Genomic DNA, 27,731 nt, shown 5'->3' with positions numbered 1-27,731 from the left:
GTCCTCCAGTTGTTTCTGTAGTGTCTAAAACCCACAGAAAGCAGCTGCAGACATTTCTTTGTTATTGCCACATAGAATATTCACATCTGTTACATATTAGTATGTGCTGTGTGTGTGTGTGTGTGTGTGTGTGTGTGTTTGTGTGTGTGTGTGGGTGTGTGTGTGTTTGTGTGTGTGTGTGTGTGTGTTGTGTGTGAGAGTGTCTGTGTGTGCAGTGCAGTCTTCTTGAGTTTCAAGAGCCACACTGTCAGCGTAAAAAATCTTGGAAAATCTCCAAGGTCGGGGTGGAGAGAATTCACAAGGAAATAGTTAAGGTGCATAAGATGGAGAAAGACAAAGAAGAAACTAAATCTACTCACATTTGCTTCAGAAAATGTAAAATTCTAGTTACAAATGACAAAACTCTTGACTTTTGTTGCAATATGTAAACTAATACAGAGTAAGGAATAAAGTAACTAAAATTGGATACATTAAAGGCATTTGATTAGTGTAACCATATCCATATCCATTGATTATAATATATTAATTATGTGAGATAAATCGACTTCTCCTACAAGAACTAAAAAAAAACAAAGCAAACACTTTAAGTATTTACTGTTTAACATTTTTTATTACTATTTCATTGTCATGTCCAGTTGCAAATGGCACATAATGAGAATCAAATAAAAATGAAGTTCAAAAAAACTGCATTTTCACACCTTAGGAGATTTTATCCCTCTAAGGAAGGCACAAACACTTCATCTTTTTCTTCAACACATTCACATGTAAAAGCTTTAGCCGAAAAAGTGCAAATCAACAAGCTTAGAGTTACATAAAAAACACTGTTGTTCCTGATGTCAGAACAATGCTGAATACAAGTCATGTAACCCAAAACGGCCACAAACACCACAAATAACAATTTGACAAAGAAATGAATTGGTTTCGACTCACTTTGTGTGCTTGTGTATGTGTGCGTGAAGAAATCTGAATCTGATGTGAACAAGGACATTTCTCCAGTATTTTCTGAGCCACGGTGCTGCTATTTAAAACCTGGCCTCATTAGAGAAGCCAGTTCACTCTAAAAATGTTTTTGGGAACAGGAACAAACCCTATGGCCGAAGGTTCAGCTTATGATACACGGCATTTTGCATAAGCAAATTACTGACCATTATGTAATAGCACAATAAGATTTCCTAGAAACAGCTATTATACGGAGTGAAATAAGGCCATGAAAGCACTGAGAGGCAATGACAGTGACTTTGCATGATCCTACATAATGTGCATTAAATTGCTTAATGTATTTTTGCATGATTTCACAATAGCATTTCACCCAATTAAAGAGTTATGCTAATTGAGATTAAGCAAAGAGCAGTTTGTGCAAGAATAATCCAGTGGGGTTTTTTTTAATACTTTGTCAGTGTACCATCAATTTGTGCTTTGTTAAAGGAAAAATTCACCCAAAAATTGATGTTGTTCCATTCATGTCGTTCCAAACCTGTATGACTTTCTTTCTTCTGGAGAACACAAAGGAAGATATTTTAAACTGTCTAAATGTCAAAATATCTTCTTTTATGTTTGACAGAGAAAAGTAAGTCATACAGGTTTGCGTCGACATGAGGGTGAGACAGAATTTTCATTTTTGTGTGAAATACCCCTTTAATTGAATGAGATTAATGACAAGTAATTAATTTGTGCATTTGTTTGTACTTTACATTCAAATGTGTTTTTGTGTCTTGAGCCATTAGCTTATGTTGAAATATTTTCATATGTTGCGTGATATGGACTGTACGTTATCATCTTGTGCTTATGCTGTAGAGTATGTGTTATGTTTAAGTATAGGTTTAAAGAACACACAATGTTTGTGTGTGTAGATTCATGAATGTTTCTCAGTATTCCCACAATGTTGCATCAGCAATCGCCTGGCCGCTGGCCTTGAGCACCCCAGCGTGGTCTCCCTTAAGATACTTGCCCTTCTGTGTCTTAATGGCCACTTTATTATAATCACAGAACTCAAAGTGGAAATAGACAGGTGTGTCACTGCTGCTAATCACAGAGCCGTCTGCCTCCACTGTCCAGTACTTCCCCACCGAGTCTGAGGAGAGCAGTTAGAGAAATAGTAACTATTTGCATCCTACCAAATCAGTAAAGAATCAGAAGGCAACACTATCACTCACCTCTGAGGCTGTAAGCGTTGTTGTTGTACTCTAACTGGAAGACATCATAGGATGAGCGGTTGGAATCAAGTGTACCGGTTCCTTGCTTGCGGCAACCAATAAAGCCGTGTTCCCCACGCAGCACTATCAACGGCCTGTTGATGAGCTTCAGCACAAACTCCTCCTGCTCGCCTGTAAAAGAAAACAGCACCAGCTAGGACATACTCTACATAACCTGATAGCTGTGATTAATAATACTGTGCTCTTTACATATGCATGATAAAAATTGTAATAAGCAATCCAGGGTGTGTTCACACTTGTAGTTCGGTTCTCTTGGTTATTTTGGCTTATTTAGTCCTGGTTCGCTTAGCGTTCACAGTCATTTGCAGTGTTGGGGGTAACGCAAGTTACGTAATCAGATTACTTTTCCCAAGTAACTAGTAAAGTAACACATTACTTTTAAAGGGTTATTTCACCCAAAAATGAAATTTGTCATAAATTAAACCCATAAGACCTTCGTTCATCTTCGGAACACAAATTAAGATATTTTTGATGAATTCCAAGAGGTTTTTTATCCAAAATTACCACATTCAAGGTAAAACATCGTTAAAATAGTCAATGTGACTACAGTGGTTCAAGCTTAAAGTTATGAAGCGACGAGAATACTTTTTGTGTGCAAAAACAAAACAAAAATAACAACTTTATTCAACAAATTTGTCTCTCCCCTGTCATTCTCTGTCCTGTCCCCATGTTAAGAGAATCATGAGTAAGTGCCGAGGTGTTTTGTGCGCTGTGTAAACATGATGGTTATGATCTAGACTAAATGTGAGCTGGCATTTACTCATCACACTTGAAAAAAAAAGCTGAATGAATAAAGACTGTCAAATGCACACTCAGAATATTATGTAAACCTGCAATAATTAAATATGTTAAATAACACAAATATACTTTATGTATTAAATTCACTTTTTTATACTTTGCTGCTGACCTTCGTTGATCCAATTGAACCATACGAATAAAGCAAAAATGACTTTAGTTAAACATCACATTTGTGTTTCATTGTTTTTGTTTTGTTTTTATTGCTAAAGTAAGGTTGAACTTTAGGTGCATTCACGCTATGTTGTAATTACCATAATAATGCAATTTCAACTTGTAAAAAGCGTTCACTTCCTTGTAGAGCTCGTAATTACAGCTGGTAAGATGAGTAAAGGTGCATTCACACCACCTCGTAAATCCTGTAATTGAGATTCTAGCATGTAAAAAGTGTTCATGTCCTCGTAGAGCTCGTAATTACAGCTTGTAGGATGGGAGTTTTCTGAAAGCTCCCACGTGGCCGCTATACCACCTGACCGCTGTATATTCAAGGCGTTGATAGTGGTGTCATAGAAACAAATAATTCCTGGACCGAGGACATGAACAGCTCCGAATATAACATCACGTGTTGTCATTTCAAGATTCTGGTAAGTACGAGGTGGCATGAACGCAGCATAATTTCTGAGAGCTCCTACTTGTACCATATGACTGCTGTACCACCTGACTGCTGCAGATTCATTTAGGCGTTGATAATGTTGCCACAGGGTGTGTCTCAATCAGCTCCCTTGCTCCCGAGCTCGTGAATCAGTATATCGTGTACACGAATTCGGGCGCTGGTAAGGACAGTAAAGGACGCTGGTTTACTACACATTGGGACACTTATGACTCTATTTCCGGCAACGTGACAACGTCCTCATTGTACAACATCACTACTGGTATTTATGAACAAAAGCAGAGCTGATATCTTTCTGACATTACTTGTAATGTTATTTAAAGTACATTACGCTAAATTCTTTGCTTGTTACATATACGTGCAACCTTTCAGCCATAAATAAATTATAAATGTTAGCTAAATTATGTTCATTACCTGTCTAGCGATGTATGTTTATGCTGAAATATAATGAAATAATAGTTTGTATTTTTAAAATCATCTATCACGCGTCGTTATGCGAAGTGAGTCAGCTCACGTGATTTAAGTTTTGCGCTTCAGAACTTTCGTTAAGGGAGCATAGTGAGCATCGATGCTCCCTGGTTTTCACGGTGCATTGTGGGACTTTTTAGGGAGCGAACGTTTCAGTGCCCTGGAAGGATTCTTGATTGAGACAGCCCTTAAAATGGCTCCCTGATCAGTGCCCTAACTACTGAACTAGGGAGCTGATTGAGACACACCCATAGAAATGCATAATTCCCAGTCCAAGGATGTGAACAGCTCCCAATGGAACGTCACGTGTTGTTATCTCGAAAGAATATGCTAATTACTACATGGCGTGAACGCAGCTTTTCTTCTCCTGTGTCCTATTCTTCTGTAATTAAGAATGGCAGCACGTCTGAAAGGTTTGGTTGAGCTGCGCCCCTCTACTGTACAGGCATGAATTCGCATTTCCTTCAGCCTGAGGCTTATTCATTTCACCTTTGGTTTGAAAGGGCCTTTACATTTGCCAAAAATAGAACTTTTGTTATTAAGAAAACACAAGTAAGCCCAGCCTAGCTGAGTAAAAGTAACGCAAAAGTAACGCAACACGTTACTTTACACAAAAAGTAACTAAGTGATGCAATTGTTTACTTTTTTAGGGAGTAATGTAATATTGTAATGCATTACTTTTAAAAGTAACTTTCCCTGACACTGGACATTAGTAACACCGAACCTAAAGATACTAAAAACAGCTTTTATGACGTATATTTTGGGATGGAACTTTCCGAACATCCAAAACAATGCTGTGCTGGAATAAATGCTATCATTGTTTATGCATACATACAGTATGATGGTATTTTTATCAGCTGAGAACTCATGAAGAGCTTATATTGACCAGCAGATATCACCCTGCAGCCCAAGACTGGTTGCCCACTGAAGCTAAGCAGGGTTGAAACTGGTCAGTGCCAGGATGGGAGACCTCCTGGGAAAACTAGGTTGCTGCGTTAGTGAGGCCAGCAGGGGGTGCTTACCCTGTGGTCTGTGTGGGTCCTAATGCCCCGGGATAGAGATGGGGGACATTATACTATAACAAGCACCATCCTTCAGATGAGACGTTTAACTGAGGTTCTGATTCTCTGTGATCATTAAAAATCCCAGGATGTCCTTCAAAAAAAAGAGTAGGGTTTTAACCCTGGCATCCTGACCAAATTTGCTCATTGGCCTCGGTCCATCATCATGGCCTCCTAATCATTCCCATATAATACTGATTGGCTTCATCACTCTGTCTCCTCTCCACCAATAAGCTGGTGTGTGGTGGTCGCCAAGAATTCCTCTGTTACACACACAAACTGAGATCTGCTGCGGTTTCAATGCCTATACTGAACTGTAATTGGCAACATTGCTCTAAAGCTGAGAGGTATTCTTGAGAATTCTGTGCTTTTTAGGGTTGCATCGTGTGACATCACATCCTGTTTTTGGTTCGTTTAGATGTCTTTGGTCTGTGTTACGTTCATATTTCAGTTGAACTGCACCAGAGTTCGTTTGGAAGCTTATTTGGTGCGCACCAGGTTTCGGATGGCAGCGTTCACACTTATTCAAATGAACCGCACTAACTGAGCAATTGCAACGGAGTTCATTTTAATCAAACCAAACCTGCCAAGTGTGAACACACCGTCAGACACACACCTGCAGAGTCCACAGCGGCCGCCAGCTGTCCGTTCTTCTTGGCTGCCAGGTATTTACCATTACTGGCTTTCAGTGCCACTTTTGACCCTTTCCACTCAAGGTCAAAGAAACAACTGGGTGATCTGGGACAAACAGTTAGTTTCTTAAAATCAACATGAAAAATAATAGATGTAATATTATAAAAATATTCATATATATGACTGTGTCATAGGAAAAAAAATCAGTGATTAGGTATTGGAGAAAATATATATATAATTGTTGAGTAAACAGATGACCATGCAACATCTATCCAAGACAAGCTGTTATGTTTGAATTCCCTGTTGCCTTTATTAATTCCTCTTGCCATATGGTTCACTCAACAAACAATCTTTCAGACACAGACTGGCTAATCTACTATTCTACCGTCTCTAGTTTTGCCTATGTGACGTTTTCTGCACTTAGTTAAGTATAGTTAATTGTTCTTACTTAGTGGAGGCAGAGCACTGAATCGCTCCACTTGGGGTCAGACTCCAGTACTTCCCATTGCAAGATCGGAAGGCACAGCGCTTTGCCTCCCTGTCCATCTCCATCTGAAACACCTCCTGATCGGACTCCTCATCCTGATTGGCTGATAAATCAACCCCTGAAATAGTAATTCAATCAGAGTGACATTTCAGCCAACAGAGAGTGAAGTTAATCATAGATTTCATGATTACATAGATATTCTCATAAATGTGTACTATAAAAAGTGGAAATGTGCATCTGTTTCATACAAGGGCTGTTTAACCTGATTTGTCCCTTGAATCCCTTGTATCCTAAAGTAGTCAAGTTGATTCACTCATATTTAATATTGTTTTTGGCTTGTATAAAACCTATTAATTTAGATGTTATTTCATGTAGAAAATTTTAGGTTGCCTGACGAAACATTTTCATATGATGGGTGTAATAAAAATACAGGTGTGCAAAGATAAAACAGGAAAATTGTTGAAAGAGCAGAGTGAATAGGTGCATTATGAATAAAGGTGGAGTGGAAATAATATTGAAATCTTTTCTGCATTAAAATTCAAATCCAGATCTTAGTAAGGCAAAAGTCAGAACCAAATTGACCTTTTTTAGCATGCATATCTTTTTGTCATGCAATAAATGATTTATAAATCAATAAATGAAATATAAATGACAATACATTTTTACAGTAACAATGTAACTTTGATTGGTTCCACTTTGAACTTTGATATATATATATATATATATATATATATATGTGTGTGTGTGTGTGTGTGTGTGTGTGTCGGTGCACTGCATTCAAGGTTTCACAATTTACACACACACACAAAAGAAGTCTGGAAAATATGCAGATGCATTTTAATGCTGCTCTATATGATTTACCAAAGACAAAAGTGGCCCATTTTACTTAAATTCACCCTATATTCGCCCAAATATGGTCCATAACCATTATTAATAGTATTATTTATTAATCAGCATGCTGCAATCACAGCTCACCCTGGCGCATGGAGATGTTTCTTTCGTTGCTGGCAGTGAGCACCACTTGCCCGTGACTTTGCTCGAGGACAAAAAGCTCATCTTTGCCGACACGCGCGCTCTTGCCTGACTTCATTGTCCCGGTGGGACCCGTGGGCGCGATGTATTTGCCCGTGGCGTCCCGGAAAGCCACCTTCCCCGCGCGGAATTCCAGCGTGAACCCGGTGCCCGTGCCCGGTTTGGCAGTCAGGGTACCGCTGCACGTGAGGAAGCGGTTGTCGGCGGTCTGTAGATGATACCGGTGGTCCAGGTACACGAGCGTGAGCAGTGAATCCACACCCCACGGCACGTCGCGGTCCACGGCAAGCTCGTTCCTCTCGGCGCACAGGTGCGCGTACCGCTTGCGCGCGATGCTGTACACGTTCACCTGAGGATGGACGGCCAGGTGCACGTTCCATTTCTCCGCAGGCGAGATGCTTTGCGCAAAGCACGCGATCCGGTCCTCGGTCCCGCCCAGGTAGCGCGCGTGGGGCTCGGACTGCAGGGACCACTGGCCGTCGTCGTGGGCGATCACAAGGAACCGACAGTCCGGGCCGGGCTGCTCGCTGTCCGCGGTCACGTTGCCGTCCTTGTCGGTGGCGAGGTAGCGACCCAGGTGGCTTTTGATAAACACGGCATTGGAGTCTCCGTGGTCTCCGGACTGCTCCAGTGTCCACACCTGCTTTTTCTTCATGGAGCTCGCGGAGGCGTTGATTTTAAAACCAAACGTCTCCGCTGTCAGATATTTGTTATTGGCGTTTATTAGCCCCAACCGAATCACCAAAGTCTCGCCTAATCCTTCCGAAGACATGCTGGAGCTGTTTAGACGTTACGGTTCGGTGAGAATCGGTGAGCAGCGGTTCTGAGGAGTGGGTGTGACGAGTGATATATGATGGCGCGTGAGGGAGAGAGACTGAGAGAGAGTGAGAGAGAGAGAGAGAGAGTGAGAGAGAGAGAGAGAGAGAGTGAGAGAGAGAGAGAGAGAGAGAGAGAGACTGAGAGACTGAGAGAGATGCTGATATGTAGGCTGTAGCCTATGTAATTTTTTTAGGCGTCTTGCTGTTTTTATTCCACACTCAGAAGCACCATCGCACTGGATAACTGTTTGCACCACTTGATTTACCCTAATAAAATGCAAAGACTGGAACCGCTACCTTCCCACGTCATCTCGTTGCTGTTGCTATGGGAAGAATAGACCGATCTTAAATTAAAGTGCCTTCCCTTGTGAAAAAAGAAGTACACTTTTAAAAAGAGTAGCCTACTTATTATGGAAATAATAGGCTATGCTTTAAATTAATTTACTTAAAGGCGACCTGAAAAATGTTTTCTGACACTTGCATGTTATTTACATCAAAATGAAAATCTGTTAATTATTTGAACTAAGTAGGACTATAAGTACAATATGCAATTTCATAGGTCTTACAATAGGTCAAAATGCAGGCTACTGCCGAATTAAGCATTGTAAGCCAATTAGGACACTTGTAGCCTATGTCGTGCATTTAAAACATTTTTGTAATTACACATTTGTAATGCGAAAGATGCAATTTAGTACATTTAAAACATGTTGACTTTAAATGTTATATTAAATAACACTACAAAATTATAATCAAATACTTTAGCCTACATGTGCTTTAGTATGTTAGTCAACACATCAAAATAAGTGTGCTTCTTTAAAGCATGACAAAAGATTATTAAATCATGTTATAAAATGTACTTTAAAGTTAAAAACTTTAAATTTGAAATCATTGCAAAGTTTAAAAATGTAGGCCTGTTGTGTTAAGAAACATAGTAGCCTACACTTAAGTGACCTTTTTTTTCGTTAATAGTAGGCTAGCCTATATATATTTGCAAGTACAACATATACTTTTGAGATTTTAAGTGTACATTCAGTAAAATGTAGGCTAATATAATTAGTATATAAGTTTAAAACTGGAAGACTATAATGGAACTGGGGTGTATGGGACAACTGAAGAGACCTTCTGCAACAGCTATCAACCTGTAGCTTTGGTTGAGCTTGGTCAGTAGGCTATCTGGATAGAAAACCTTCTGGGAAAGCTGAGGTTGCGGCTGTACGTGAGGCCAGAAGGGGGCGCTCATCGTGTGCTGTATGTATGTTCTAACGCCCCAGTAAACTGATGATAACATTGTGTAAAAGGCACAGTTGTTAAAATGTGATGTTAAACCAAGGTTCAAACTCTCTGCGCTCAATAAACCTTAGGGTCTTTCTCAGAAAAAAAAAATATAGGCCTAAAATAATCCCCACATACAAACTCGTTACATCACCTATGAAATGGTCACCACTGTTTTTATTATTAACAGTGTAGATGTCCCCCAAACATTTCCTCTGCTCATCTGAAATAAGGATGAAGGAAGCAGGAACTTGCTCAGGTTATTTTCAGGGCAAGCAGCAGCTTTCCTCTTCCTCTTGTAAAGGACAGGATATTGATTCAGTCCTTTATGCTCTGCTGACTGTTTGATGGAAATTAAATCTCTCCACTCATATACTCTCCTTTTTTTCTTCTGCGCATGAACACACATTTAGCCTAAATATCAGTATAAGAGGTACAATTGTTGATTGCATTAATGGGATAATTCATTATTTATGTGTTATGTAGCCTATTTAGAAACCGTGTTTTGGTGTCTCTAATTTTATAAACAACAACAACAATCATTAAATCCTATTCATTATTTTTTATACTGGCAGAGATGTAAAATTCAGGCACAAATAGAATCAACATGTAAATTCATCATATAAATGTAAAATTGAAATGTGTTTACATTCACATTAAATAATACACAGCACTAAACATTATATACAAACCAGTATTTATATAAATTCTTGATACAGCTTGACTAAACAAATATATTTAAGCATGATCTTGTTTTATTTCTTTGGTAATACTTTACAGTATTAATGCATTATATTAATTAACAATAAGCATGTTATCTGTTAATCTTTGTTAATGTTAATAAAAATACAACTCATTGTTAGTTCATGTTAGCGCATACAATAAATAATATTTACAGATACAACTTTTGATTTTAATAATGTATTATTAAATGTTGAAATTAATATTAATAAATGCTTTAGAAGTCATTTTCACTGTCACTGGGACTACAGTAAAAAGGTCCTAATATTTAGGTAATAATATGTAACCTTTTGGTACCTTTGAGTTACTAATATGCACCCAGTGACAGCTTTTATACCTTTTTTATGGGATGTAAACTAATGTAGTTATCCAATATTAACAAATGTTAACAAAGTGTTACCATTCTTATTGTTAAAAAGAGATCATGTTGATATCCTCACATCTAGAGTTTTAAGATATCACAAATTCTTAAAAAAAGAAAAAAGTTTAAGTAAAAGTTTCGAGTTGTAATAGTGAAGACAAACATACTGGAAAAGATTATTGACAATATGCAGTATGACAGTGTACTATCTAACTTGACCTTCCTTTTGTATTTTTCTTGGGGAAAAAGGAACTCTGTAAATGCATTGTGTGGAACAAACACTGATGATGGATCAAGACAGGGCATCTGACAAGAATTAAATGTTGCCATATTTACACTGATAACTATCACACCCCATAGACACAACAACAGCCTAAAGTAGATAAAAAAACAGCTATGTTTAGGATGCATTCATATAGAAAAAGCTAATTAAACCAGCTTCATTTACTCTCTTGATGAGCTGAACTCTTATGTGGCCCAGAGCTACACATTTTCAACTTGCTTCCAGGCTTCCAGACTGCTCTCTCAGTTCAAAATCAGCATTGACTGAGTTATAATCTCTGCTAATGAAGCAGTGTAAACGATGCACAAAGTGCAAATCTCTCGATTTAATGAGGTTCATCTGTCAAACCCAACTAATGAAACCATTAAGTGAAAATAACATCCTAAAACTATATTATGCTGAAAGCTAGATTTTGTTTTTTCTCCCCAATTAACTCGTAAAGTATAAGTAGCAGAAAATGCCAGTATAAATATTGTTGATGTACAATGTGGCAGGTTTCCCACTTTAGGGTTAAGATTCTTGTTGGTATACATTATTGTACAACATATGTTGCATCTCCTTCTTCATCCAAAGACCTCAAAGAATAAAATTCAAAAACATGGGATTGTCCTGTTGTCTGTTGGGGATTTGTGCACATGATAAGGCAGGAATTCCGAGAAGTCAATGCATCTTTAGAATTCTTGTTGAAGGTAAACCCATCTGTGTGTCATGAAAGTGTCCTTGCATACAATCTTGCATTATTTTGTTACTCAGACTCAACAGCTCTCTCTGCTGATGATATTGTAGAAGTTGAAACTCAAACTCTTTTTGTAACTGTTTTCTATTGTAATATAAGCTGAATTTTCAGCATCATTACTCCAGTCTTCAGTGTCACATGATCCTTCAGAAATCATTCTATACTGATTTGCTACTCAAAAAACTTTTCTTATTATTGTCAATGTTAAAAACAGTTGTGCTGCCTAATATTTTTGTGGAAACTGAAATATACTGTGCAAAAGTCTTAGGCCTTTAGAATATAACCAGAAAATACAGTAAATCTGAATGCAGTATTAAAAAAACAGAAAATAAAATCTGTTTAATTTATAGGCTAAAGTGGCAAGTATTTAGTGACCTCCCCTTACACTTGAGCAATAGCAGGAACCTGGCTCTCTTAAACCTAAATGGAATGGAAAAGGACTGGAAGGCCAATTAAACTTTCAAAATAGAGTTTCTTCTTTGAGAAACTGGAAGAAGTCCAGGAGGTGACACTAAATACTGATTTTTGCTTAAAAAAACCTTTTTTTTCTCTACATTTTGTGTACATATTTCCTTTATTTTCTGTTTGTATCGTAATAAAGAGACTGAAAAATAAATATGGATGGTCATTAAAACATTGCTAAAACAACAAAGCTGGTGGTGTCCTAAAACCTTTACACAGTACTATATATATTTTTTAGCATTTCAGCATTTAATTAAAATAGATCTTTTGTAACTTTATAAATGCCTTTACTTTCACTTTTGATCAATTTAATGCCCTTGCTGAATAACATTTTTAAAATCTTACTGACTCCAAACTTTTGAAAGATAGTGTATTTTTATTTAAAATAATTGTATTATTTTTTTTTATTAATTTATTCTTTTATATTTTTTTTAAAGCCACATCATAAAATGAGGAAATACAATGCTCTAAAATAATACATTGCAGTACACACAACATAAGCAATAATTAAACATATTTTCCATCACATAACGTTTTTTAATCCAACTCATTTAATATTTTTCACGGGATAGAGCTAAAATTGAGAATCTGATTGACACGATTGCATTCATATGCAGGAGTGTGAAAAGTAAAACTGAATCCTTTTTTTTTTTTAAATGTGCCTGAATTTGTGCATGTTCTGACACATATACATTCCTGAAATGACAGCCAAGTGAGTGACCACCCTCTTTTCCTTATTTAGTATGTACAATCAGAGAGCTTATTTGGAACACTATGTATAAGCTGAGTTGTATTTTATGAGAGCTCTTAGTGAGAGCTCCTTGCCTTATAATGTTATACTGTCCATAAATTAGACAGCATAAAGTTGGCTTCTGTTCTAAAACATATCTCAAATTCAAACCACTGAGTTCTGAACCACTCCGAGAGAGCTGAAGTGGGACTGAAACATTGGAAAACACCTGGGAAAGGTTACCTGTGAAAAAAAAACAAAAAAACATTGGGGTTACATCATGAGACATATGTACCTTATGTACCTTACTCACAAGATCAGTCATGCTTGGTTATATTTCCATATTAGGAGCCTGTTCCCATTGCTTAAAGAGAGCAGTATCCACCAGTCCATCCCATCAGACCTTTGTGTGAGTGTGTGTTACCTGTCAATGTTTCCATATAGGGTACTCTAGGTCTGATGGGTGGAGACAGTCAGTGTAGGCCACTTACAGTGTTTCTGTATGTAATCTTATTGTGTATTTCAATTCTTCTATGTTGTATACAGTAATGGAACACAATAATTGTTTAAAAAAAGAGAGAGAGAGAGAAACCGATAATGAATAAATGCAATGACAGCAGAGAGAGAAGCAGAGAGTCCCAATCACTCTGTCTAATTTCCGCTTTAAGGAGTCACGTGACTTCGCCTTGGCGTTCCAAAGTACTACACCATGTGACTCATTCAGAGATTGCCTTATAAGGAGATTGGCTGAATATCTCTTAAAGGGGCCCTGAACAAATTGTCTTTGTAAACAAGACACATCACAAAGGTTATCTCATTTCCTTTATATTGGGCAGCGTGACATGTTTGAACTCTGTATATGGCTATACAGAGGAAAACTTTTCATTTAGCTCTGTGTGTATGTTGGTACCCTCCATCACAATAAACATGCCCTTATGTCAAAACAGCTGCTCAAACTAATGAACAATCACCCTTTACAAGCTTAGCACCCAGTTTATACGCTATAGACTTATTTCCGAGAGTAGACTAAATTAAGTTTGGCTTACTTTATATTTCCTTTCTGATAAAAGCTCCTGCGACTTCCTTTCAAATTTCAAATCACATGCTGTGGCTGTAAGACTTTAAGTCTCTCTTCCTCTTCCTCTTTCTGTTTGAAACATCCTTATAAGGGCTTCAGTAATCTGCTGATGAGAGAAACAATATGGAATAAACACACATATATATGCCATTCTTATTCATCTTAACCATAGGAGTCATGGACCCCCCACACCCTAAACAACAAGCTGATACTCACACACCCAGTATAAAATGAATGCAGTACCATTCCATACATCACTTTGTGACAAACTGTGGCAATAGGCTGTAATGACTCATTCATCTTTGTGCTTATCTATTCTTCGTGGCTCAGTGAGCTATAGGTGTAACATTAAGATTAAACAGTTGAGTCACCTGTTTACTGTTGGAACCGGTACATAGATAGTCAAAATTCAATATTAATATTCTTGCACACCTATGCACATGTTTGGCTGGGGGTGGGCAGGTGTATTGGGTGTCACTGCTGTTAGAAGAATCATTCCAGCCATCTATTGATGACAAGCTGCTTTCAACACTAGATAAATCACACACTAGGCTGTTGACCATACACTGCGGTGGCATACTGATACTTCAATATAGCTCCTGAATAGTTCATTAACATAAAATACACAATTTGGTTGTCTTTTTTGTTCAACACTGATAAGATAAGACATGAAATGCAGAGCACCTCAGTCAGGACGTGTTGCCACGCGTCTCAGACTGCCCATGCTGAAGGCAACACACATATAACAGGGATTATCATCTATTTATGGCACCAATAGCTACTAAAATAAATTAATGAAGGATTAACATATAGTTTCCACTGTAAAATCATAATAAATAAATATGGGATCTCATTTAAATAGTATAAGAATCTTTTCTAGCATTTTAATTTCTTTTTTGATGACATTTGGGGCTAATTCCAAGTTATCACATGCAGACTGTCATAAATTAACTATTGTTACCCTGGGAAATCTTCAAAACGCCTGCATTCAACATTTAGGATACATTTTAGACACAAATTGATATTTAATATACAAATATTATACATAATTTGTAGTAACAGCATGTAAAATGCGAGCACGAGCAAGATTTGTCTAATGCAGCAGTGTGAAACGTAATCGGTTATGACGTATTACGCAAATGCCGGGTTGACAGGAAGTGTCCGGTTCAGGCGAGCAGCTCGTGCCCTTGTTTTGTATCCCCTGCTTTGCAGACAACCCAATAACCTAAAATATTCCAACATTAGTTGATCTTACTTCTGAGCAAAGATGTATGCAGGAGACACCGGTCTAAACGAAGATCGATAGCATTTCATAAATTTCTGAATGACTCCTGAAGCATCCGCAGCCTGCAGCTTTAAATTCCTAGTATTGCAAACGGATTGTGCACAAAGGTGCCCTGCGATTATTTGAAACAGAAACAGTGCAGCTGAGACAAATTGATCTGTTTTAATATCGATTTAGTTGATTTTACAAATGGTCATAATCAGAGCCGTTAAATATGTTTTTCAACGGCTCTGGTCATAATAAATAGCTGTACTTTAAATGAGAGCCACGCCCACGTAACGTTAGTTCATCTATTCCAAACTGTCTAACAATTAATTAATCGCATAGGCGAACAATAAATGTCTTTTTATGAACTGATCCTGAATGTATCGCTTTAAACTAGTTTGTCAAATAATAACTGAAAAGTAAGCATCTCAGGATATGTTCAATAATGCACCTCTTTTCTACCAATAACGATGACTCGCATTATAACACTATGGTCATTTACAGTGCAATAACATACATTAAAATACAATACAATGGTATTTTAAAAACACAATACATAACAAAATTGTACTAACATAAGGGCAATATGTCGTAATACCAGTGGTCCATGTCCTGCCATTTCTGCCAATTGATTAAAGGCTTACTTAAATATATTTAATCCATCGCTAGAGTTTCAGTGAGCAAACTGTTCAGTCGCTATGTAAAATGTATTATAAATTAAGCTAAGCAGTCCATCATTCTACACTCAATCGTAAGACAATTTCACTGCGTCCTATTCTAAATTATTAAAATATTCTTAATTCAGTAATATATATGGCTATGTAGTATAAAAATGACTTTTAATTTCTTTCTTTTTCAAATAATTCTGCCTGTTCGATTAGCCCTGCCATACATTATTTCAACTCAGTCAGAACTTGAATTTCAAGCAAGTAGCTTGAAACTCGCCAAGTGGACGACGGCTGGCCAATCAGATCGCTCGATGCCGAAAGTTTACCTTATATGGAAGGAGCCGGCCGCAGCGCCGGGTATAAAACTCCGACCCACCTCATACAGATTATTGTGAGTTTTCAGTGCACGCTGAGAAGATCTTCATACCCTTTGTTCACAATAACCTACTAATACACAGGTGAGAATGCCTTTATAACAATACTAAGTGGTATTTAGTATTATGTTAATATTAACAATGGCGCTGGTTGGAGGTTTATTTTTTATTGCTTTTTTTTAAGTTACGCATATTCAGTTCATATTTGGTATGTGATTTGAGTTTTAATTTTGAATACAGTTTAAGTCAACGGTGTAGTTTACTGTGGATTTTACAGCTCTATTTTTAAGGTTACAAATATTGTGTGCTTTTTCTAAATCTTTTAGTAGTATCAACCGGTAGCAATTCTAGCTTTCTTAACTGGAAGGATTTAACCGTAAAGCTTCTTTCTGTAACCAGAGGGGCTTAAATCCACGCTTTGGGCGTGAAATACTTTAATTGAGTCATATAATGCAATTAAATGTGGATTTAGTGGAATAGTGTCGCTGTGTTCGCAGTTTGAATGGTGGGTGTGGCTACTATAAAACATTAACCGGCATCTAACATCACAGCCGTTTGGTTCGTTAAACTGACGACTAAGTTGGTTAAACGTTTGAAATATTGTTAATTTATTTTTGTTAATCGTTTAGCTGTGACGAATTTTACAGGATTGCCACTCCTAATTCCTATGACGCATGATAGCAGCACTTGTAGTATCTGCTGAAATGCCTGCATTACAGATCCTTTTGACAAAGAGGTTAACTTTTTCAAGCATTGGGATTATATGGTGGTCGTTTGGTAAAGCGCTTATCTCGGCCTTTGAAACTGGGAGTGGTCGTGTCCGTTGGTCTGATTCCACGCGCTGAATCGGCGGCATTGAGCTGCTCGAACTTATTGCCATATAAGGCAATAGTGAGACTGCCTGACCACTTCCTTTGTCTCAAATCGCTTGGTTTCAACCCTGCGCCTTTGCGCCGCCTACTGGCCAGTCATGCTTACATCAAGCATCATCGCAGCTTACAAGAGATACTGATGACTGTTTTGACGATTTAACTAACTTATTTAAATTATTTTATTTATTTTTTTTGTACAGCCATGGATGAGGAAATCGCTGCCCTGGTCGTTGACAACGGCTCCGGTATGTGCAAAGCCGGTTTTGCTGGAGATGATGCCCCTCGTGCTGTTTTCCCTTCCATTGTTGGCCGACCCAGGCATCAGGTATAAATATATATTTCTTTCGGGCCATTAGTGTATTTAATGTTTGTGAATTGTCATCATATGCTTATGTAGCATTAAAAACACAAGTACAATTATAATGTAGTAAACATTTCAAGTGGAAAATTTATAGTGATTTTTATACAGTAAGAATTTTTTTTTTTTTTTTTTTTTTGTAAGCAATTTCAGCTGTAAAGCAGCTCAACAGATTGTAGTGTCATTTGAGCTCAGTTTAATTCAGTGGTGTTAATTTAAAGACTTAAGTTATTTAACCTTCAAAAAGCAGCTCTACAGAAAACAATGTGTCATTTTGTCATTATGTAACTCTGAGATGAGAACAAAAACTTGAACTGAGCTGTCAGTGCAGTGAAAAACAGACTTTCTGAATGTAACCATTTCAAACCAGTTGTAAACATGTATGCTTCCCCCTCATCCCTTCGAACGATTTAAACTACTTGATTTTCTTTGCACGTCCTCATTTGAGTGGGTTGGTGCCTAATCAATTTTTTTTTTTTTTTTTTTTTTTTTTTTTTTTAAATCTAGGGAGTGATGGTTGGCATGGGACAGAAGGACTCCTATGTGGGAGATGAGGCTCAGAGCAAGAGAGGTATCCTGACCCTTAAGTATCCTATTGAGCACGGTATTGTGACCAACTGGGATGACATGGAGAAGATCTGGCACCACACCTTCTACAATGAGCTGCGTGTTGCCCCTGAGGAGCACCCTGTCCTGCTTACAGAGGCTCCCCTGAATCCCAAAGCCAACAGGGAGAAGATGACACAGGTGTGTTTTTGTGACTCTGTCATATGATTCCTACTTCTCTTTGGCTCTTGTTCCCTCTGTTCATTTTTCTCTTCCATCCATTTCCTCTCAGGCTCTCTGTCCTCTCCCATGATCTCCTGATAGGAGGTTCAAAAGGTTCATCCATCTTTGTTGCCCCCCCCCCCCCCCCCCCTTTCCTTTACCTTCTTGCATGGTAGCTTCTCTAACACTTCTTACTAGCACTGTCCTGAGTGTGAACCATATCAGCATGGTGTGCCAGGGAGGTTTCCTGCACCCTTAACCATGTATTGGTTTGAAATTGGATGCATTGGAAACATCTAAAGTGATTTTATTTTAATCCCTAACTTTGCTCACTCCTACAGATCATGTTTGAGACCTTCAACACCCCTGCCATGTATGTGGCCATCCAGGCTGTGCTCTCCCTGTATGCTTCTGGTCGTACCACTGGTATCGTGATGGACTCTGGTGATGGTGTTACCCACACCGTGCCCATCTACGAAGGTTATGCTCTTCCCCATGCCATCCTGCGTTTGGATCTGGCTGGTCGTGACCTGACAGACTACCTGATGAAGATCCTGACCGAGCGTGGCTACAGCTTCACCACCACGGCCGAGAGAGAAATTGTCCGTGACATCAAGGAGAAGCTGTGCTATGTGGCCCTGGACTTCGAGCAGGAGATGGGAACCGCTGCCTCATCTTCCTCCCTGGAGAAGAGCTATGAGCTGCCTGACGGGCAGGTCATCACCATTGGCAATGAGCGTTTCCGTTGCCCTGAGGCTCTCTTCCAGCCTTCCTTCCTGGGTGAGTTACATGCTGTGCATTAAAACAGATTATGCGTTTACCAATTCCTGTATCAACTGGTCAATTAACTTTGTTTCCTTCTATGCAGGTATGGAATCTTGCGGCATCCACGAGACTACCTTCAACTCAATCATGAAGTGCGACGTGGACATCCGTAAGGACCTGTATGCCAACACAGTGCTGTCTGGAGGTACCACCATGTACCCTGGCATTGCTGACCGTATGCAGAAGGAAATCACCTCCCTTGCTCCTTCCACCATGAAGATCAAGGTGATGCACCTTAAATGAATTCAAAGATGGAACTATGAAATTAAAAAAAAATGTTTGCTTGCAGTGGTTAAGGATGAACTAACATCTCTTTCTCTTGTAGATCATTGCTCCCCCTGAGCGCAAATACTCTGTCTGGATTGGTGGCTCCATCTTGGCCTCCCTGTCCACCTTCCAGCAGATGTGGATCAGCAAGCAGGAGTATGATGAGTCCGGCCCATCCATCGTCCACAGGAAGTGCTTCTAAACAGAACTGTTGCCACCATAAATGGCCATGCAGTAGGATTCAAACGAACGACCAACCTAAACCTCTCGAACAAGATGACATCAGCATGGCTTCTGCTCTGTATGGCGCATTGACTCAGGATGCGGAAACTGGAAAGGGAGGTAGTTGTTTTGCAGGGGGAGAAGCTTTCCCCGAGAGGACTTCAGTGAACATTTCTTCTTTTAGTCATTCCAGAAGCGTCTACCACTTTGCCCTCATCACAGTGGGCGTACATGACCTTTTGTTATAGTGTTTATGTAAATTATGTACTCGATACATTGTTTTTTCTTTTTGTACTTCAGCCTTAAACTTGGCCCAGTTTGTTATTGTTGCAATGATGGGGAAAGCTTTACCTTTTAAAAGTGAATATCTTGCAGGACTCCCCTAGGGTATGTGAATAAGGGACAATCCCTTGCATCTGTAAGCCAGGGTGTCTCTGTACACTGACAAGAAAACCCAAATAAAACGTGCACATGTAAAACCACATACTGTCTGCTGTCTTCAGTTTCTTGCTCTGGTTTTAAACTGACTGAAATTGCTACTTAAAACTGTTTTGGCCAGCATACAAAGATTATGGATCTGTAGTTAAATTGCACACTAGGTTTATTTAGGCATGATCTAGGTCATGACAAGTAAGCATTTCAGAGATCCTTTAAATGCAAGTGGCTCTACAGTACTAGATGATATTGCAGTTTTAATGCACAAATCCTTTAAGCATTGAAGTTACAGGAGTATAATGAAACCCTCATGTCATATTCAATACATATTATGATCTTACAGCAATACTCCAAGACATGATAAAGGGGATTAACATACTAAATTTTGTATTACATTGGGAGTGAAAATCAATAGGTTTGAACTTTAAGCTGGTAACACAATGCACAGGACAATGTTAATACCAGAGTAAAAAAAAATATTTTAACACAAACAGTTTTTAGATGAATGTTTGCACTGTCACTGACTAGATATATTTAAGATAATGTAGGCCATTTTTACTGGTTACATAAGACATTTAGCATTATCAGGACACATTCCCCATTTGCATTATACATTATATTCAACATTGTATATAGTAGTTTAATGTAGTACTGACACTAAAGCTCTAAACTTGAATTTTTTATTTTTTTTTTCCCCTTAGTAATTTTCATTTTGGATGAGCTATGCACAACACATTGTCACTATCCACAATACAATACTGTTGCACTTTTGTATTGCAGTATTTTGTGAAGCAATATATTGTTACATCCCTATTAAGTTACTTTGAAACTTTTTTTTTTTTTTTAGCAAAACTTTGCCCTTTTCAAGCTGCACCACTGTCACATGATTAGAAGTGAAAAACAGGGATTTTTTTTATGATAATGAGAATTGAATTGTATTTTCAATAAGGTAATGGAAAAACTGCAATTACTTCAAATACTTGAACATATACAGCTGGACAATGAAACCTGAACTGAGAGCTCTTTGTCTCATTTTACAATAAGGTCTCATTTGTTAACATTAGTATTAACTAGAATGAACTAACAATGAGCAATACATTTGTTACAGTGTTAATCTTTGTTAATGTTTATAATCCAGCTGTTCATTATTCACAGTGATAACAATTACAGCATTTAATTTAAAAATAATATATTAGTAAATTAAAATTAAGTAAACGAAATTAACATGAACTAATATTAATAAATGCTGTAGAAGTATTGTTAATTCTTAGTTAACTAATGAAACCTTATTGTAAAGTGTTACCATTGTCTCTTATATGGTGGATAAAAAACATGTTCATAATGTTAACTATTCTGGTATTCAATTCACTGACTTTACCCAACTCAGATTGTGTGTCTGTATACATTTGAAGAAAAGGCCTTCATACATTTCTTTCTAGTCATCTCCATAAATTAATTTACATCATAGGTCTTTAACCCTTCTCCTGGGGAGCCACTGCCCTGCGGTGTTGAGCTGCAACAATAATCAAACACATGAAGCAGCTAATCAACCTCTTCAGGATCGCTTGAAAATACAAAAGCAAGTGTGCTGAAACAGGTTGAAAACAAACTTTGCAGGATAGCGAGCAGAGTTGAAGACCTCTGATTTACATTATCATCCATATAATTATTGTTAGACTGAATATGAAACAAATATAGAACAGAACATATATTTGTCAATTGCGGTTTTTCAAATTTAGACCACACCCGGGGACTTTTTTTCACTAGTTGCTTCGTACCGGAAATATGTACGTCTCCCAAAACGTTCCGATGGTGTTACATCTTGTTTCTTCTATGTGTGTGCCAATTCCTACAGTGCCAACCACATTATTTTCAATGGCTGAATTATTTTACATTTATTGAGATGGCAAGAATTTGTTTTTGTATATTACTTAAGTACACGTATAAACACATTTCCCTAAAGCGGCATGGATAATCAAATTGAAACGGTAAGTTACAACAGAGGGCTGAACATTCATGCTAATAGTGATAGTTAGCTTCTACAGTTTGTTTCCTGCAAAGATTAATTTATTTAGCCAACAGCAATGTTTTGAAATTATTAGGATATATATGTTTAATTTATATGTATATTTTTCATTTATTGGGACACGAAGATATGCATGTTTCTTACAGGACAGATAAGCAGATCTCTAAAATAACCCCTTGCAAAATGTCACCATGATGACCATAGTTTCTGTCGTAATACTATATTACTGACGTTTGTATTAACTACTGTAATATAGTTTTTATATACCGGCTTAAAAAGAATGTGTAACCAGCGGTCAGAAAGCTTTCTGTCATTTTTGACATTTGTTTTGACAGTAGTGGTTACCACGGTTGTATTGTAATAACATTGGAGATATTTCGAAACTGAGCATGTAGGACTTCCATGTCACATTTAGTAAACAATAAACTCCCTCTCTTGTTTAAAAAAAAAAACTCAGGTCAAACTAGTGCTGTGTTTGAATGACTCTTTCTTCTTGCTGCTCTCCAGGCTCTGTGCTGCTCAGATAGCATTTCCCAAACTTCTGTCACTATCTCAGACTTCTCAGATGAGATTCTACTGAATATCCTGCGATTCATTCCGAGTCATGACCTGATGCTCAATGTGAGTCGAGTGTGCCGGAAACTTCAAACTCTCTGTCTGGACAAGAGCTTGAGAGCCCATGTACACCTGCATAAAGAATATACGGTAAGCCTGAAAAACACACTCTTTCATGAACTTTAGGGTATTTCTGACAAACACACTGGTTTAATTAGGGCAGATATAAGGGGTGTATTTTCCCAAAACCATTATATACTATTTCTCTTTGAGGTTACAGAACTGTTTAACAATTATCCATCTTGTCTATTGTGTATTATAATGTTTTGATGCCTGATGAGGGTTCAACAGTAAGGATTTTTTTTTTCTCCTTGCCTGTTTGGGCCAGCAGATCTCTACTTGTCCTGTCAACACCATTCACTGACCCAACACACACACAAAATCAGAAATACATTATTTTGTGTGAATGTAAATGCATTATTTTTATGGAATGCACATCATTATTATTTTTAATAATCATTATAATTTTTAATCAGAAACATTAACTTCCCCTCCCTTGGCAAAAACATCGTCTCTGATGACGTGTGAGCAGACGCAAGGTCAAGATAATAATCTCTTCCTTCCAGCAACCTGTCACTCACATGAAATTGCATGAATTGGACAAAGTTTACAAAGAAAATTAGCAATAAGAGCAATAATTATAATTGCAGTAATTATACAGGAAAGTCCAAGACTCCATAAGTTCATAAACACTTTTTCTTGGAAAATGATGTCAGTTTAATCCCATTCATAGGCTATCAAGACTATTATTCAACAAGTAATTTTTGCAGTTTCAACAAAAACTCATTTATGTTAACAATAAATGCCTATGTCATCCATGATAATTTCATCTCAAATATGTTTTAAAAAGTTGTCAAGCAGAATTTGCAACCAAATGTAACAGAAAACCTTAATTGCTTCTTATTCACAGGCAAATGATGATGCTGTGAAGCAGCTTTTGAAGAACTTCTCCGGTGACATCCAGACATTAAACCTCAGTGGCTGCTACTGGTTGGCTGGCTCTACGGTGGATCAGGTCACCCGCTGTAAGGGTCTAGTCAGCCTGGACCTTTCAGGGTGTCGTTTGACATCAATTCGGCTTTCGCATCTACTGACCTCTCTTCGTTCTCTGTGCTCACTGGCATTAGATGTGGGGCCGGGGTTTGACCTCCAGCAGCTGAGTGCTGAGGGTAAGTCTGCTTTGGCACGCCTGCAGGAGCTCAAGCAGACGCTGTTGACTCCCTCGTATGGTGTGGTGCCATGCTGCAGTGCCCTACGACGCCTTCACCTCTATCTAGAGGCCAGCGAGGGCTGGAGGGAAGCAGGCGGTTGCGCGCAGCTGATGGTGGGCCAAAGCAGCGTCCCGCACTATCAGAACCTGCATTGGTTCTCCGCACGCCTCGCACCTGGTGAAGTCAATCGTACTCTGTTGGCGCTCTACTTGGCTGTTTTCAGTATGAGAGTGCCGGAAGGTCTCACAGGACTGGTACTGTTTGTGCCAGGCCCTGCGCCACCAAGGCCCGTTGCAATGACGGCGCTAATGGAAAGCATGGCGTCAACAGTGGGAAATACCGTTAGCGCTCTCCAGCTTCCACGTACATGGTTGGATGGTGCTATACTAGGGCGAGTCCTAGCGCATGGCTGCCCTGTTTACCTAAATGTCTCACGCTGTTCATCTCCAGGGTTTAACCCTCTACATGTGCTCCTTAGTGCAGGTCGTGACCTCACACCCCTACGGAGTCTCAACCTGCGTGGCTGTGGCCGAGGACCTCTCGCCGAGAGCTGTGGGAAGGGCGAGGAGGAGATGGACACGGAGAGCGTCAAATCACTTACTGAATGTTGCCCGCAACTAATTCACCTTAATTTATCCGCCACACACTACCACCATGCTCTTCCCGCTGGGCAGGATGGACACTTGTGTGGCGCTTTAGGACGTCTTGCCGCCTTGTGCTCGCTGGCACTTCCGGTGTGTGCCTTGGCGCAATCCTCTCCAACACCTGTGAACATTCAGGACTCCAACTCAGACCTCACACCAAGGTCACTATTTATCGGCCTTAAAAAGAGCAGCCGTGTCGGTGTGCCCACATATCGTCCCTCAACAGAGGTCATGGGGGGTCAGGGTGAAGAGCGGCAGGCCAGAGGCTTGTGCATTCAGCTGCTACTTCAAGGTTGCCCGCATCTCGTGGAGCTGGAGCTGATTGGCGCAGGCTTTTCCTCTGCTATGCCACGGAATGAGCCGGCCATCCGCAAAGACCCCGTCGCATGCTCCTGGTCCTACAATGTTGGAGACGGTGAGTTGGCTGCTTTAGGAGGGATGAAGTTTTTGCGCAAGCTCACCCTCGCTCACTTACCGGGAGTTCTGAAGGGAACAGGACTGATCGATCTGGTTAAGGGGTGCAAGGACCTTCATTCGTTATCGCTGGCAAATCTTGGATCATTAAAGACCGTGAATTACACGCTGGCCCTACTGGAGGCTCTTTCCTACTGCACACAACTCAGGGACTTAAGGTGAATGCACACATTACTACACACTCAATGCACAAAACTAAGCAAATAATCTAAATGTAGACTAGTCATACCAAAAAGAAAATAACAAAAAATTTCACCAGCCATGCCACAAATCCTATAATATTACGACTGCTGCTTACCAGTAGAGGGCAGCAGCACCTTACTGACAGAATTGCTGTACATCCTGTTTGTTTAAATTGTATTTTGTTTTATTTCCTTACAATAATATATTTTGGTCCCTATGACAGTCATTTAGTTCTTTTCCATTGTGTATTTGGGGCAAACTGTGTGGTTTAGATGAATGTGGCACATTAATCATAAATAATATGTGAATTATGTTTTGATCTACACTAAGTATTAAGCTAAACTGTGTGTAAATTAAAAGAATTATATTCAGATGGTAATTGTTTCTCATGGGGACATAAGATAATTTAAACATTTACAAGAGTTAATCTGTGGTTTTATTGTCTGAATTCAGAATGTCTGTGTTTTTCTCCCATCTAAAATGTAAAAATATGTTTTACCAAGTAGCCAGGGCTAATGTTTACATAAGGTAAATGATTTATGTTTTGGTTGAATTTTAGAAAGATCATGTGGTAGATTTTCCCCTACGTACCTGACTTAAGTTACCTGTTCCTGGGGCGCCTCCTAATCGACACTCAATAAATTTCCTGATCTTTCGGAGCGTCTCCAAATCGACACTCAATAATATATGATCTTTTGGAGCATCTCTAAATCGACACTCAATAATATATGATCTTTCGGAGCATCTCCAAATCGACACTCAATAATATCTCGGTCAACGTCTTGACCCTCAAAAACCTAGTGTTCCCTAACCTGACTTGCTGCGCAGCAATAACCAGAGACTCCAGTTTTTGTCCTTCAAAGCTTTAATCACGGCCGGGAGAGTTCCCATCAATCCCAGAGAATCTCTCTCCGAACAAAGGAATACAGCAGGTTTTATAGGATTTCAGGTACATTTCACAGTCAGTATAGCATGATCTATTACTCATAATCATCAGTCTTAATATGATTGGTTTAGATTTAAGAAAAACATCTGAGTTCCTCTGTCCCGCTCACTGGCGGAGTAAATTTAGATTAGAACAACTGAATCACAAGATCATCAAAAAATATCACCGGGTTAATAGTTCAGATTATTCAATATGTTAAAACAATCTTTCAAAGACTATTTTCTATCCTTAGAAGGATGCTGTCTAGCCAGCACAGCAGAATTTTTCCACTTGTTACAACACTCAGTCCTAGTGACTATTTCTCTATTTCAAAGTTAGCTTATTAGGCCTGTAGAAGAAAAGAAATGTTAGTTCATTATTAATTAGTTCAAAATTTCCATCACAATCATGAGAACGACCTAAAACAAAATCTGCAGTTATGACTCTTGCACCATTATATTTTAGACAGTCTCTTAGCTAAACTGCATCTCTCTTACAATAACATTGTCCATGATTTTGTTTCTCAAAATTGTATTTCAGTGTGCATGAAAAAATAATGGCTCTATAAGGTTAAAGTAAAATATGACACACAACAGTCACTGAGCTTTTGTTTAGTTGACCATATGTGTCTTCTTGATGCACTCGCATTAATAAAATGGCATGTAATATTGTTTTATGAGAGATGTTAATCATGCATTATTCTGTGTTCCTAAAAATGTTATCGCTTTACCGGCTAGTAACTCATTCTGCATTTGTCGTTGGTGAGTTTTAAACTGGATCCTGGCTAGAATGAGAACTATGCAGGATTAATTAACTAATTATTTATATAATTTATAGCAGAATATTTTATCCCTGTAACTCCTGCATTTATTCAGTGTCTGTATATGTGTAAATTAAACCTGCAGGCTGGAGCAGCCCTACTTTAATGCGAACGCCGCATTTTTTGAAGAGCTCAGTCACTGTCACCAGCTGCGACGTCTTTGTCTAGTTTCTCGACATGGGACCTTCCAGCCCGCCGCTGTGACGGCCTTCATGCAAAGCTGCACTGATGTCATCATGTGCCACATGTTCATGGGAGGGACCCTGGTGGCATGTAAAACACTGCAGAAAACCCTGCTGGACAGGTCAGTTGTTTTAAAAAATTCTTAATGATAAAGACATAACATGTGAATAATAGTTGTTCATGAAGTAACCTGATGTACAGCAAATATTCACCTATTCGTTCTTTTTACCCCTGCAGTTTTTCAATATCTTGTCCAGCCCTTAGTGTGGTTATTTACCCTTTACTGCACGAGGATCTGGACCATGTGATCAGAGGTATGCCACTTTGCCACCTGGACGAGATCACACTTTTCAAAAGCCGCGTCGCTGAAGAGCCCGTGAAACAGCGACTGTGACTGAGGCAAAATCAGAAATCGAAATCATGTGGTGGATTAACCTGGGTAATGCTTGACCTGTGCTATTTTGTGAGAAAGAAATTATGCATTGCAGAAACTCTCCTTTGATAAGCAAATATTTTGCAATCTGGAGGATTCCAGGAAAATCATTTGTTTTGACTCGAGAGAGATCATTGAGCTAAGTGGACAATCACAACTTTCAATAAGGTCATTTTTCAATAGAGTCAGGTTGAAATGTCATCTTTGCATATTCAAATGAACTCCAAACCCTAAAAAATAAAGCATCCATAAATACATTTTCTGAAGTGAATTTTTTTTAAATCAAACATCCAATTTATGGTAAATTATACATATTGGCTTCATGTTTTATCATCAAAGTTTTACATATTTAGAGTAAACACTACAGAATATCATGCT

The 27,731-nt window shown here is 38.6% G+C and overlaps 3 protein-coding genes and 1 long non-coding RNA gene across 5 annotated transcripts; 2 read left to right on the top strand and 2 right to left on the bottom strand.

Annotated features, from left to right (window-relative positions):
* Positions 1-590: 590 nt before the first annotated feature.
* On the bottom strand, positions 591-8,195 carry fscn1b (fascin actin-bundling protein 1b). Its single transcript, XM_051908387.1, has 5 exons — positions 7,243-8,195; positions 6,229-6,385; positions 5,764-5,885; positions 2,154-2,324; positions 591-2,071 (listed from the first exon to the last, which is right to left on the bottom strand). The coding sequence occupies exons 1-5, from the start codon at positions 8,069-8,071 to the stop codon at positions 1,866-1,868; spliced, it is 1,485 nt and encodes a 494-aa protein (XP_051764347.1). The 5' UTR covers positions 8,072-8,195; the 3' UTR covers positions 591-1,865.
* A 1,942-nt stretch (positions 8,196-10,137) lies between these two features.
* On the bottom strand, positions 10,138-15,960 carry LOC127509867 (uncharacterized). 2 transcript variants are annotated; one of them, XR_007929375.1, is made up of 3 exons: positions 15,626-15,960; positions 13,749-13,886; positions 10,138-12,945 (listed from the first exon to the last, which is right to left on the bottom strand). It is a non-coding gene; the product is annotated as an uncharacterized LOC127509867 (long non-coding RNA). The 2 variants fall into 2 exon arrangements; XR_007929374.1 differs by lacking the exon at positions 15,626-15,960 and adding an exon at positions 15,036-15,610.
* A 69-nt stretch (positions 15,961-16,029) lies between these two features.
* Positions 16,030-19,888, top strand: actb1 (actin, beta 1). The gene is made up of 6 exons (XM_051889040.1): positions 16,030-16,176; positions 17,165-17,289; positions 17,830-18,069; positions 18,432-18,870; positions 18,959-19,140; positions 19,241-19,888. Exons 2-6 carry the CDS (start codon positions 17,167-17,169, stop codon positions 19,382-19,384), a joined length of 1,128 nt encoding a protein of 375 aa, XP_051745000.1. The 5' UTR covers positions 16,030-16,176; positions 17,165-17,166; the 3' UTR covers positions 19,385-19,888.
* A 1,739-nt stretch (positions 19,889-21,627) lies between these two features.
* fbxl18 (F-box and leucine-rich repeat protein 18) lies at positions 21,628-27,610 on the top strand. The gene is made up of 5 exons (XM_051900737.1): positions 21,628-21,827; positions 22,373-22,570; positions 23,391-24,967; positions 26,823-27,041; positions 27,158-27,610. The coding sequence occupies exons 1-5, from the start codon at positions 21,807-21,809 to the stop codon at positions 27,312-27,314; spliced, it is 2,172 nt and encodes a 723-aa protein (XP_051756697.1). The 5' UTR covers positions 21,628-21,806; the 3' UTR covers positions 27,315-27,610.
* Positions 27,611-27,731: the final 121 nt, after the last annotated feature.

This window comes from Ctenopharyngodon idella, chromosome 1 (assembly GCF_019924925.1).
Source record: "Ctenopharyngodon idella isolate HZGC_01 chromosome 1, HZGC01, whole genome shotgun sequence".
Lineage (NCBI taxonomy): Eukaryota > Metazoa > Chordata > Actinopteri > Cypriniformes > Xenocyprididae > Ctenopharyngodon > Ctenopharyngodon idella.
The sequence above is the reverse complement of the archived record's forward strand: the minus strand, read 5'-3'. Positions and strand labels throughout refer to the sequence as shown.

What these genes read in the sequence shown, in the direction of transcription:
- fbxl18 (XM_051900737.1), top strand. Translation starts at nt 21,807, where the DNA reads ATGGATAATCAAATTGAAACG. An exon ending in ACCTGCATAAAGAATATACG is followed by an intron (nt 22,571 to 23,390) that starts GTAAGCCTGAAA and finishes TCTTATTCACAG; the next exon opens with GCAAATGATGATGCTGTGAA. An exon ending in CAGAAAACCCTGCTGGACAG is followed by an intron (nt 27,042 to 27,157) that starts GTCAGTTGTTTT and finishes TTACCCCTGCAG; the next exon opens with TTTTTCAATATCTTGTCCAG.
- actb1 (XM_051889040.1), top strand. Translation starts at nt 17,167, where the DNA reads ATGGATGAGGAAATCGCTGCCCTGGTCGTTGACAACGGCTCCGGTATG. An exon ending in TTGGCCGACCCAGGCATCAG is followed by an intron (nt 17,290 to 17,829) that starts GTATAAATATAT and finishes TTTTAAATCTAG; the next exon opens with GGAGTGATGGTTGGCATGGG. An exon ending in ACAGGGAGAAGATGACACAG is followed by an intron (nt 18,070 to 18,431) that starts GTGTGTTTTTGT and finishes TCACTCCTACAG; the next exon opens with ATCATGTTTGAGACCTTCAA.
- fscn1b (XM_051908387.1), bottom strand. Translation starts at nt 8,071, where the DNA reads ATGTCTTCGGAAGGATTAGGCGAGACTTTGGTGATTCGGTTGGGGCTA. An exon ending in GGCCGCTGTGGACTCTGCAG is followed by an intron (nt 2,325 to 5,763) that starts GTGTGTGTCTGA and finishes TTTCTTTTACAG; the next exon opens with GCGAGCAGGAGGAGTTTGTG. An exon ending in CAACGCTTACAGCCTCAGAG is followed by an intron (nt 2,072 to 2,153) that starts GTGAGTGATAGT and finishes TGCTCTCCTCAG; the next exon opens with ACTCGGTGGGGAAGTACTGG.